This window comes from Thermobia domestica, chromosome 3 (assembly GCF_964235325.1).
Source record: "Thermobia domestica chromosome 3, izTheDome1.hap1.1, whole genome shotgun sequence".
Taxonomy (NCBI): domain Eukaryota; kingdom Metazoa; phylum Arthropoda; class Insecta; order Zygentoma; family Lepismatidae; genus Thermobia; species Thermobia domestica.
This window is the reverse complement of record NC_137456.1, coordinates 82,356,972-82,370,617: the sequence shown is the minus strand read 5'-3', so window position 1 is coordinate 82,370,617 and position 13,646 is coordinate 82,356,972. Positions and strand designations below refer to the sequence as shown.

General features: G+C 35.3%; 1 protein-coding gene across 1 annotated transcript in view; it reads left to right on the top strand.

The window, feature by feature from the left end:
* Window positions 1-13,646, top strand: part of LOC145680557 (guanylate cyclase 32E) — a 966,530-nt gene that overhangs the window by 663,837 nt on the left and 289,047 nt on the right. Inside the window, exon 3 of the mRNA XM_081751189.1 lies at window positions 13,494-13,616. Within this exon, the coding sequence (XP_081607315.1) occupies window positions 13,494-13,616 (123 nt within the window). The remainder of the gene's footprint in view (window positions 1-13,493; window positions 13,617-13,646) is intronic.

The window sequence follows — 13,646 nt, the reverse complement described above, 5'->3', positions numbered from 1 at the left end:
GTTGGAGAGTACTTCAAATAAGATTCCTGTACCCAAACTCCCTCTATAAAAATTGCTTCGTGAGTACCTTAGAACATGTATTTATTGGATAGCACACATATTAGTTCTTGAGTGAAGCCTTGTCCCGACTACGGTAGGTCCCATAGTTTTGGAGCTATAGACCTTTAAAGTTCATTTTTTTATGTTTTCGGCAGCCTATAAATCCGAAATGAAGCATTTGTGCACCCAGGTTGGTCTATGCTTTTTGTTTTATTTTGGTATCTGTAATTATTTCCCAAACGTTGTTGGTGTTGCTTTGAAACACCCTATACATACACAAAATATGTGGGCTATTCAGAAAGTTCTAAGAAACTTACAGAATATTAGAGTGATTGAGGTTTTATTTTTCAACATAATCTCCCCCAAAAAGTTAATATACTTCTGCTAACGAATACGCGACAAAACGTACTAGCGACAAAACGTACCACCGACAAAACGTACCACTTGCCCTGAGGGCTGCTAATGAAGGGTTTTCTAAAAACACTTTAAATAATGACAAGCGACAAAACGTACCACTTGCCTGGAGGGCTACTTGCGAAGAGTCTTCCAATCAGCCATCAAATAATGTCAGGCGACAAAACGTACCACTTGATAGGACGGTATATATGTATATATATATCGGCCAAAATAAGGTTAAAAGTTGAACAGATTGGTGGTGGGAAAAGTACCGATGCAAGACCAAGACTAAGACTAAGACCATGCCTGCAAGATTCTCGCAACACGAAGACCATACCTGCAAGATTTTCGCCAGACCAAGACCAACAAGAATCTTGCATATGCAATATTTGAATATTTGCTTATTTCCATCACACTTTATCCAGGCTTTGGACCAGAGACGGATAGGCATTATCAAAGGGGCGCGGGCGCTTTCTCCCACAAGGGCCACCAGCATCTCAATGTCACAAATCAATTGCACAGTTTTCTTTCTACAGTAAGTCAATAGTATTAACAATTGACAATTAAAACCTGATATTCTTTCATCAGTATATTATTCTGAATTGTTCAAAATATTCTATGAAGTTCAAGGAGAACGTATACTATATTACAAAATTAGCAGATGTTTTAGTGTACTAGTTTTCGATGCTACTGTATCTATCACTTTTGCATTCGAAATATTTTTTTAATAAATCTTTTTCAATAGACATCAACAAAATGTTTTCAAATGTTCCTGAGACATGGTACTCGTTAGCCTATTTTTAATATATTTCAGTTTATTTCAATTTTGAAAAATTTCTTTCATATGTTACCTGAGTTACGGGCAAAGTCAATAAAAATTTGTATGCTGGAAACCTGGATAAGTATTACAAATTACAATTCTGCAAAATTAAAAAGCAGCACATTGGAAATTTTGCAACACGTTTTGCATTCGCTTTTCTTGTAAAAAAATGTATTTTCTCCTAATTCTGAATCACTTGCACCATCAGCACAGTCATTTTTCCTCGGTTGTGCTCGTCATCAAGACTGACTTTCAAGGATATCTACGTCCTTCAAAAGTCCAAGAGAATACATTTATAGTATCCTTGGAAACTTCTTGAGCTTGAGAAACTTCTTTAGCTTTGAAGCTTGAGAGACTTTTTTCGAAATATCTTCTTTGATAAGTGTGCTGACAGGCACGTAGCCAAGGGGGGGTCCGGGGGGTCCGGACCTCCCCTTCGAGTCCAAAAATGAAAAAAAACTTAGGGAAGGATGAAACAAAATGAAATGAGAAAAAGAAGGATCAGCGTTAAAAATAAACTACAGGAAGCTTTTGGTTACCCTTTCTTATGAGGAAATTTGTATTCTTGAAATACATGGTTGCGAGGTGAGCGATATATCCTGGAAGAGTCAGGGAATTTGAAATTTCTAGAAAAGTAGCGGAATTCTCAGAATTTCTGCTACTAGTCAGGGAGATTTCAAGCTTCCGAAAGCATAGTGCCGTGTGTAACAGCGTGGACGGTTTTTTATCATAATTTTTCGTCATCGCATCCTTACAATATCAAACATGTTATTTCAAAAACAATTTTCTACTGCTCCTTTAACCTGTCATTTGAAACAGACAGTTGTTGACGGAATAATAAAAACAAAAATATGTGTGGAAAGAAAATTCTGTTAACATTTGATTCAACAGAAAAAGAAACGCAGATATTGCAAAATATTTTAGAAGACATTTTTTGAGTATGTACTTTTTATAGTGAATATTTACTTTTTATAATAGTTGAGGTCATACTGAAAGGAAAATTGTTATATTTGAAGAAACAGAGGAAGGATGTAAATATTGTATAATCTTTTTCAATGCGTTTTTTATATATATATATATTATTTTACTCGAGATTTCTTCATAGTTTATTAAAATATTTAGCAACATATCCTCACAAACCAATTTATGTTGATAGTAAAGTACTTTAAATTGATCGAGCTCCTGGGCCTTCAGAATTTCATGTTACCCCCCCCCCCCCGTTACGAAATCCTCGCTAAACGAACCAATATATGTTCCAGTAAAATTGTTTAGAATGATCGAGACTCTGGTGTGATGTGTGGTCAGTATTTCATGTGACGGGCCCCCCTTCCTTCACGAAATCCTGGCTACGTGCCTGGTGCTGATAGCATTCAAAACATAATTCACCGCGTTTAGTAAAAGTTATGCGACCACTATCCGGCTTACTTCCTTATATGACTCTTCTCGGTGACCTTATCTAAATTACATTTAAGCGGAAGATCAAATTTTCTTAAGAAAGGCATAATACCCAAAAAGTTTCCATGATCTGTAGCTGTGTCTTTCAGTTTATAGGCTGCTACATTTCCTTTGTAAATGAGCCCTCTTTTACCAATGAGTTTCTACACTTTGACAACTCGATACATTATCTGTCTGTTCTTCTCAACCTTATATTGCCATTGTTTTACCTGTTCATGAGGAAGTAGTTTCTTAACATTGTGTTCTCTTTTGTTAGATATGTAAGCACCCACATTGGTCTAATGTATTTTGGAAGACTCGTGTTTTCTTACTCGCTGATAAACGTGTTTAATGTTACATTTGTCACGTACAGAACCTTTAACAGAAGTTTGTTCGATCTGGAGAATAATCAGTGAACACGCTGAAAAAAAAAAAAAAAAAAAAAAAAAGCTTGAAGTGGTACGTTTTGTCGCGGATTAAATATCCGAAATGTTTTAATTAGTCCAAGACAGGTTGTAATTTATATAAGTGGTACGTTTTGTCGTGGAATAAATATCAGAAATGCCTTAATTAATCCATGATAGGTTGTCATTTATGACAGGTCGTCAAAAGTGGTACGTTTTGTCGCGAAAATTCAAGTGGTACGTTTTGTCGCTGGTACGTTTTGTCGGGACACCTCTGCTAACAACATTCTCAATCCCTTGATACCAGCAGTTGTCCAGGGCTGTAAAATAGTCTGTCACTGTAGTGATGACATTTTCATTGGATTAAAATTTCTTTCCACTCAAGCATTTCGCAAAATTTCGAAAGTAGAAGTCACTAGAAGCAAGATTAGAGGAGTATAGGGGTGGAGTAGTATCTAGAAGCGAAGTTCGTTCCGTTTCCGCTCTGTGACCAATAATATATGCGCCGGCGCGTTGTCTACGTGGAACAACACTTTCTCTTTCTTCGTGTGACTCCTGCTCTTCTGGATTCTTGCCTTCAATTGGTTCAGAAGGTTGTTAAAGTTACCTGCGCTGATGCCCTTACGTTTTTGCAGGAAGTATATCAAAATGATTCATTTCGCGTAAAAAAGAAAAAAGTTATTCCTTTCCCGTCCAATTTTGAATAGTGTTAGCCACCTACTAACGGAGGCAAATGATGATCACAAAACTCCCAACGCTGTATTCAATTTACCTTTGATGGCTGCCGCATTTAGTCTCTTTTTACTCAGAAACTTGTTGACTATACGGTCTTCCATTTGTTCCGTGTTGTTATGTCACCAGCACTTTAGGTCCTTCCCGTGCCTCTGCAAACATGACAACTGGCGATGCAAGTTTCCCTGCACGTTTAAACCAGATGTGTCCTTGTAATGCTCATGTTTTTGTTCCTATTTCAACGCCATCTTTGAGCGATTGTGAACATTTTCCAAACAGCCTACGTACATGCATACACTCTTTTCTCTTTGTCTTCATCTCTTTCTTTCTTTCATTCTTCTTTATTTCCTTTCATTCCTTCCTTTACTCTTTCTTTATTTCTGGCTTTTTCTTACTCCTTCTTTGAATCTTTCCTTATCTCTCCATGTTCATGTATTTCTCACTATATATTTTTTCTCTCTATGACTTCACTTCTCTATTTTTCTCTCTGTTTTTGTTTCTTTTTTCTCCTTGTGTCTCACTGAGTAAGGTGCATGCTTGTTGTGCACATGATTCCAGGTTCCATTCGATTCCAGGTTCGATCGCTAATAATACAAATTATATTTATTTCGGATAGAATTAGCAGTCATCCTCTTATACCGTACATATTCTCTTTTCGGGCCCTAAACGTTGTCCAGGAAAATTGGGAAGTATCCTAATTTCGGAGATAGCTTTTCTTCTTGAAAATGATTCATAAGTGAAACCAAAGGCCTGCACAGATAGTTATTCTACGTGCATAAGGATTTCAAGGTCTAGCACTACACTAACTAGTTAGTTTAACGAATCTGATGAGTTTATCTGAGTGCCTACGATACAGTATACTGTCCTTGTGATATTATTTAAAAAACAAACTCAACGAAAGACGAAAAACTGCGCACTACGATATATAGACACTGAAATGTTAATGAACTTATTGATATGTGGCGAAACGATTGTCAGAGAACGTGAAAATAAAAATAGCATCCAAAGAAAAAAATAACTCAGTTTTATTTTTAAAATTGAAGAATATAAATAGTTATATAGTTCATTTACTCGAATAACAAAAACTTTAAAGATATATCGTTCGAATACAGAATTATTCCAATCTTAGCATCTCTTCTGTTTACATATAGAAGCTAGTGTGCATTTTTTACTAAGTGTTGCCTGGTTAATGTAGTATGAACTTTCTAAGAGGAGTCTGATATATATATATATATATATATATATATATATATATATATATATATATATATATATATATATATATATATATATATATATATATATATATTAACATAAGTTATAGAAATTTTCCGATTAGTTCATGCTCTTCAGTTAAGAGAAAAGTTGGTAATTCAACTGAGAATTCAACATGTGACAACGTGCACTGAAAGCACAGTTTGATAACCATTCGATTATAACGCACCTAAAAATATTGTTACTACGCCAATCACTACAAATAATAATAATAATAATAATAATAATAATAATAATAATAATAATAATAATAATAATAATAATAATAATAACATAGCGTAACCAGTATTTTACCTTCAGAAGTGCTTTCACGTCAACCAATTCGCTAATGCGACGTTGCCAGAATTGTGTTGTAGCAATCTACTTTGGCTGTTATTCCTAGCAACACGAGACCTTTTTAACGTGACTCAACATTTCGCTCACTGAAAATTTGTTTCTCAAAGTGCAAATTTGGTAACAGGGCATTGTGCTGTTATTGATAGACGCTAAACATCAAATTCGACTGACGCGTAGTATAGTATTTGAGTTAAATTTTATAATATATTTTTTCATGTTTAGACTTTCGCAAAGATCCAAACATACTGTATAATGTCTTTTGGTAATAAATTTAAAATGAATAAAAGGAAAATTTGGTTAAACACTTCTTTAATTTCTACAAATTCTTAGCGTTTAACAAAAAAAGAAATGAAATCTTCGAGCTTAACGTCCCACAATTAAGCCCTTTAAGCTAAGGGAGACGACAATTAAGGCAAGTGAATGATGGAAGAATTTTTAGAATGATAAATTGAGAGGAAACTGGAGTATCCCGAGAAAACCCACGGACACGATATTGTCCACTACAAACTTACCAAGCCGGGGATTGAGCCAGCGACCTCACTTACCAGAGTTAAGCTCTCTAGCACTGAGCCACTGTGCCCCCTAACAAAAAAATTATAATATATATATTGTAGATACATGGAAAATAATATCAAATTATTATAAATTATTTATTGGTGAGTGGCATAATTGTAATTTAAATGAAGTCAAGATTTGGGTTAAGAAATTACAAAGAAAGACATGAAATTGTGATAGGTTGGAATGGCACGTGTTATTGTTATTGTTATTGTTTGTTATTGTTTGTTTATGTAATCGAGTTACACATATTTGTGTTTTTATGTTCATGAAATACTGTCGAGACGCTAGCTCGCAGTATGGTGTAAATGGAAATTGAGAAAAATTAATGTAAATCTGTGTTTAAGAAAGATGTAATGAAAACTACTTTGTTAGCACAAACACAATTTAGATATGGCATAACATTCAGATTCGCAAAGATTGACTGTCTGGGAATTCGGTCATGATATGACAAGGTCTGCAACGAAAGTTTGACGAATAGTTGAGAACGTCGAGACATGAAACGACGAATTCCATTGTCTGGAAAATAAAAATAAAAACGAAATCTACATTGGATCGAGGTCGGAGTTCTACATCAGAGTTTTAGATGAGAGCTTGAAGAATTAGGATTCGACGTTTACAAGTAATAGAATATTAGTAACTAGCAACTTACGATGGTCGGCTTCTAGTCGGCTATTCGTTATAAAGCCGAACTGTCAGTATAAGCATTAGTAGTCTATATCTTCGGTCGATGTGAGAACGAGATTTCGTTCGTGGTCATCACCAACAACTAAGACCTGCGACTGTTCAACGAATTACCAAACGTAGTCTAGAGAGGAATCCAGGATTGGAACATTCGTCGCTCCAGGGACAAGCCAGAACATCCTAAGGTATGTGTACCTCAACTATAGTGTTGACTGTGATCAAATCTCCAGACACTCGAGTACCGTGATGTGAATTTATTAAGTCATATCCGTAACAACAACACATTACACATTACACTTTCTAATTGGTTATAATACATGAGATTTTACAGATGAAATGGAGTGTTTTGATTTACTAAATTATACTCTCACTAGTGTAATAGATTTATTGAAACCTGCCCATTTCAGATAATGGGTAGAAGCAACTTCTCCGCGTCATAACGTATTTATCTCCGAAAATCAAGAGCACGACGCGAGGAGGTTGTCAATATATATATATATATATATATATATATATATATATATATATATATATATATATATATATATATATATAATATGTCTAAACATAAATCATATACCCAGAGATGTAATGGGTCATATACGTGAGTTTTTATAGTGCAGCATATACTCACCTTAAAACTTACGGAAGAACAACCGTGCGTGGAGTAGGTATAAGCTACATTTTTTCTTTTGGAAACGATCGAACGCATACCTACAAAAACTCTCGCATTATATCACTGCATATACTAATAGATATATCTCATTAGGCTGAACAAATTGATGTGGGTTGAGTGTTAAAGCTCAAGGATAATTTTCGAGAAAATCAAGGGAAAAAACAATTTGTTTGTAAACATAAAAAAATATGCTGTACGAGAACTACGCTACTGATTAGGGTGAAACTGATGCTGAAATATACTCTCATCAAGGACTTCATTAAAAATCTAGTACAGTGAGAATACATTGTATGATTAATAAGATATAGCTCAAAATAATCTCAACTCTTAAACTTTAATATCTGTTTAACTAAAATAATATCTGAAATCGATACATATATCATCAAATTGTACAAGTTGACGTGTTTGAAGTTAAACTCCCATCCCAAGTTTCCGGGATATTTGAAAAAAACTCATTTTCATAGCACTAGAAAGTGTGTCGCCAATATTGAGTAGGAATTTTTATTCTGCTAGAAAATGTTACTTATTTTTTTTATGTACTCTGTACGAGGGGTACCCAAAAATAGTCAGAATCGTACTCCTGTGCATTGTCTACTTGTAGTAGTGCGAGGTTGCGTCGCTAGGGTGCTGTACGTAGGAGAAGCTCTCTTGAGTCAATATGCCAAGTGGCGTCAACTAACAATGGCGTGTGTGATTTCTCTGGCAGTCCTTTGTGTGTCTGTAGTACATTCGCGACACGAACAAATGTAAGATTTTCACGAACAACGCGCGACTACGTGAAGAGTTTCCTTTATTCAGCAAGAACACAACAAAACTGTTGTGATTATGCAGTTTATAAAGAACACACTCTCAGTAAAACTGCGAGTTTACATCCGCACATTGATCGTCAGAACCTGTCATTTCTTCGTATAACGAGTGTACTACAGACACACACAGAGAACTGCCAGCGGAAACCACACGCGTCGTTATCGGTTGCCACCACTTGACATACTGACTTAGGAGAGGTCTTCCCACAGCACCCTAGCTGCGCAACCGAGTTTTGGGGGGAATTTTAAACATGAACACTAACTTTTGTTGACGTTGTACAGTCGTGTTCAAAAACCTTGGTCACCTGCTTCCTTGCGAAGGCGATATTTTGTAAACCGTATATATGAAATTCTAATACTTCAAATTTAAATAAGGATTCTAATCGGACAAGGAAACATTGCATTTATTTGGTTTAATTCGAATTGTGAATAAGAATACAGAACGTTTTAAAGAAAGGGGAGTGGTCATCTTTTCATTGAACAAGCTGTACAATAATTAGGTGGCGTTAAATGAACTACTTTGCTTTTAAGAAAAAAGTCGTAATTTCTAGTCCAAGACAACAGTATATAATGAATAAATATGTATCAGACATATAACATGTAAAGTATAGTCATTAAATGCATACATAGGTCTAGTAGGCGGAAGTTTTTTTTAATCCTTTATTATACCTCATAAACGTGTTAATACTCGAGTTTGTAGATAGTATATAGTTTTTAGTATATAACCTTTTTCTGTTTTACCTTTACTGTTTAATGTTATAGAGATTACAGTATCAGATTTTGTGCAGCATCTACATGATGTTCAAGAGGAATATCACGCGAGCTGAAAGTTTAGATTTACATGGCTCTCTGATAAGTTTTATGATATTACAACTTTCTCTTTGAGGAATTCTGGACATCACGAAAGTTTCTTTTTTTAAATGCTTGTTTGTAACGTTGTGCACATGTTTAATTAATCTTCCGTTTATATTACTGACTCGTAGCTTTCCTATTCATATTCTAAAATGCTTGGTGAATAGCATGCTCGAAAAAAAATACGTTTATTTATCTCCAACATGTTTACAAGAGTAATCTCTTCTACGGACTACAGCTTAATAAACAGGTGTGTATAGTTTTGTGTTAGTCAGAGATATGTATTCATTGAAGATAAGTAGTGAAAGGTGTATATTGAGGTAAAAATATAAATCGTAATTGCATAAACGACATGAAACTACATGAAACTATAAAACTACATGAACTGACATAAAATAACACGTACTTCTAGTTGACGTGGAAAGTTGAAATTTGACAGGATTATAGCCTTTTGGAACTAACACACAGGAAAATTGCCAAAAGTGAATATTTTTAATTTTTAAGAGATCTAAAGTGGGAATAAAGAAATTCCCCATGTTAAGGGCCTTTTCTGGACCTACAATATTATATTGTAGGTACTTGGAATTGGAATAAAAACTTGAAGTTCGGTTCGATTGTACATTTATGTTAACGTTTTCTAAGTAAATCATCAAAAATAAAAAAATCAATTGTAGGGTGGTTTAATGGAAAACTGAAAAATCTTTCCCATGTTATTTATATAGAACGTCTTCTACACCCTAAAATGTTTAGGCACTTATGGCAGGATTAGAATGATGAAATTTGGCATGATTGTAGCTTTTTGGGACTAACCCACATGAAAACTGCTAAAAGTGAATATTTTTTAGTTTTTAAAAGGCCTAATGGGAGATGAAGGAATTTCCATGTTATTTAAATGGGAGTTTTCTTGGGATACAAAGTCTTATCTTTTAGATAGTTGAAATACGAAAATAAACTTGAAATTTGATAGAATTATGGGTTTAGAAGGTGCGAGGCAGTAGGCCGAGTAAACTCGGGGGTCATGTGGTGATGCCGCCAGCTAGATCAAATTCAGGAAATGTTAAGAGCAAATGCATGAAATTCACTCTTGATACAAAGGCTGATACATAAGAGATGCAAGACCGCAGGCCGAACATACGTGGAGGTCTAGGGACGGAGTTCCTAGCTAGCCAAAGGCTAGTTTATATATATATATTTATATCTTGTATGGCTGCATAAAAATATAAAAGATATGGTTTATAAGGTTATGGTAGTTTCAATAATCAAATTTTAATTGGAATGCTGCAATTTAATCTACATTATATTACATATATATGTGATTTCACTATCTTTAATAGAACTAAAAAATAATGTGTGTGTGTGTGTGTGTGTTTGTTTGTCATCAGCTTTTTACATAGAAAAGGATCACCTAAAACCACCAATTTTTGTAGACATATATATCTTTGCCAGATCTGATCATGTATGAAACCATTTTCTTTTAAATTTTGCTTTGGGTTCGCAAAAACTAATGCGAAAGTGTAAGCACATTTCTCGCTGTTTCTAGGAACGCCTTGCCTGTATGCAATGAACATCTGGACTTACGTAACAGCTAAGGATAAAATTAATACTAGTTGAATGTAGTGGTTATAGAGGAATTATTTCAGGACATTTTCCTTCTCTTTTTGGCAGGTTCTGAATTAAGTACGGGGACGAAGGGTGCTAGAGCTAGCATGATAATCCCTGACAAAATGGGTTAAATATTTTTTGTTAGTACAATTTAAGAAAAGTAGTGTAAAAGAAAATGAAAATTGAGAATATCTCAAAACATATACATTAACTATCTTGAAGCAAACACGATTGATTCCATGGTAAGTTTATATCATGAACAGTGGCGTAGTGCGATTTCGGAGTAAAACTTAATGCTAACAATTATGAATGTAACCTAATAAAATAGTCGTTATCTTATCTTTTGAGGGCTACACCATTAGTGTCAGAAGTATCGATGAATACGTGTTGGTGTATTGTTGTATACCACTATTTCTGAAGCAGTGTTTCTCAGGATTTGACGGCACAAGATATTAAATTCTATCGTTAGACCCTGACATCTTCGCAGGTAGTTTTAAATGTGTTTTTATTGTACACTAAAATAAACATAATACATTTAATATAGGGTTCAAAAAGCTGGCCGGTTTTGCGAACACTAATGGATGTTTGCGAACAAGTTACCAGCCTCTCTTATGACATTCATCATTATAACGATCTGCATTGATTGTTTGTTCTCGCCTGCGAAAAATGTGATAGATCACTTCCGTTAACAACACCTTTTGTGGTTGGAGGGGTGGTTGAGGAAAGTATGCTAGACGTTGATCACGATTCAATCATGTGCCTTCGTGTAGAATTAATCGCTAATGTTCTCGCCTTTGGTGTGAATGGTTCCAGGTTCGGTTCCTGATGGGGACACTCGATTGAAAAGGTGTAACAGCTTTTTCAGGGCAGCTGGGTTTTCCTCATTCACACTAGGCAACTGGCGGGGTGATACCTAATATAATGGTCCCAGGCCGCTTCCTTCTCCACTCCTTTCTTTGTCTCCAATTCTCCGAGTAGTGGGATTGCCAAGGGACGTCAACCCTCAAATGTGTAACAAGCTAACATGGCCATAGATGCGGAAAGCACAGAAATCTAATCCCTGACGATCCAATCATTGATCTGACAGCTTACAATGATCACAACAGATCTATATCTCGTCAAAAGTTTACCGGGTATTCCTTACACTCATATTATTACATACTTCCAGACCCTGATTCTTATTGACCAGTGTTAACCTATACGACACCCATGACTTCAACTTTTTCACCTCATCAGTTGCAAGCCGTCGAACGACATTGGTATGTGAATACCTTCACGAACACATTTACGAGAGCCTCTATCCACGGTATTCTTCAGGAACTCGTTGGTCGATACTCACGGCGTTCATTTTGCAATGTTGTGTCAGCGAAACGAATTTTGATAAACCAACGGTAAATGGTACGTGTATACGTTATTCCTAGCCCAAATGAACAACTAATGTTTTGTGTTTTGGTAATTACATATTTTACATTGTGTACTTTCAAAGGACTCTATTCAAGAACGCACTTCCTCTTGACTATCTGGGTACCCCATCCTGTTTACTGGACGCATAAAAAGTCTGTAAGATTAGATATGAACCGTAATTCAGGTGCACACCCAGAAACTTTTGTTGGAAGCTGATCAAGGTTTGGGATGGTCCAATATTACAAGCTACTACGTTTACGTTCAAGCCATTAGTATCGAACGGGTATTTTTCTGCACCCGAAAAGACGATAGGTAATTGTATAATACTTCCACCTATATTTTCAGGGAAAAAAATGAAGCGCTAGATTATTTTTAATAATAGAAAGAGTACAGATGAAGTGTAAGATCAGGTGCTCATGGTACATCAATCATTTCCTTGTTAAACAATTCTGTTGCGTTAGGAAGTTTCGGAGGGCTTCGGATTCGATGAACCCCTCTCGTGGGTACGCTCCTGTCGTAGTCCACCTCTAGCTTGTGTTGCTGAGGTGAGCTTTTGCAAGACGTCAAAGGAGATATTTCACCAGCACTAAACTAATAAAGGATATTAGTTAGAAGAAGACTCATAAAACTTCAATTTCTTTAAATCAATTAATCTAACAGAAATATTCACAGAATTGAGATTTCTGTTAGTGGAACACATTAAGAGTAAAGAATAACATTATTGGAAGTCTATGGTGGGGAGATGAATTGTGTATAAGATATAATAACCTTATACACAATTCGACGTATATAACCTTATATACGACGTACATAATGTATATACATAAGTTGACCGCCTTAAACTTTAGATCTGGAAGCTTCCAAAACACTGGGAAAATATTAACCAAAATGGAGAGTATTTTGGAAAGTAACTTCTGTCAAATCAGGTATATGGCAAATAAACATATAAAGAAGAAATAAATAAATCCTCATGAAATTTGAAGACGCCTTCGTTTGGTACATCTACTACCGTATTTTACAGACTATAAGACACACTTTTTTCTTCGAGAAATTTTCTCCAAAATTCATGTGCGTCTTACACTCGCAATTAATAAAAATGTCCAATGTTTGATTTAAAATTTCCGCCAGTCTAAAAAATGGACATATCGATGCCGTGGGAAACCTGTCTTTATCTGGTAACATTGGATTCAATTGGTAGCAGCAGGGCACCGATGCGACGGACATGACTTTGGGGGTTCACAAGCTTACTAACACTGTCTCCCTCCCGCCCCACTATCACAAAATTTCTTACTTCGCCAAAAAGTTGCTTAAAATTTTATGTGCGTCTTATAGTCCGTATCGTTTTACAGCTCGTAAAATACGGTAATTTTTTGTAGACGTTATACTCTCAAGTCAATTTGTATATTATATTAAGTTATACATGTTTACCTACATATAAACAAAATAACTTACTCTTTCTTGTATTTTCTTTCTTACAGTATTGTCCTCACAATGAAACATCTGACAAAAGCAAATTTCCCACTTTCGCCAGGACTCGACCTCCAGACACTCAGATTTCGACTTCTGTTGCATCTGTACTTCTCAGCTTCAATTGGAGACAGGTAACTAATGACACATCTATTACTTTGTAT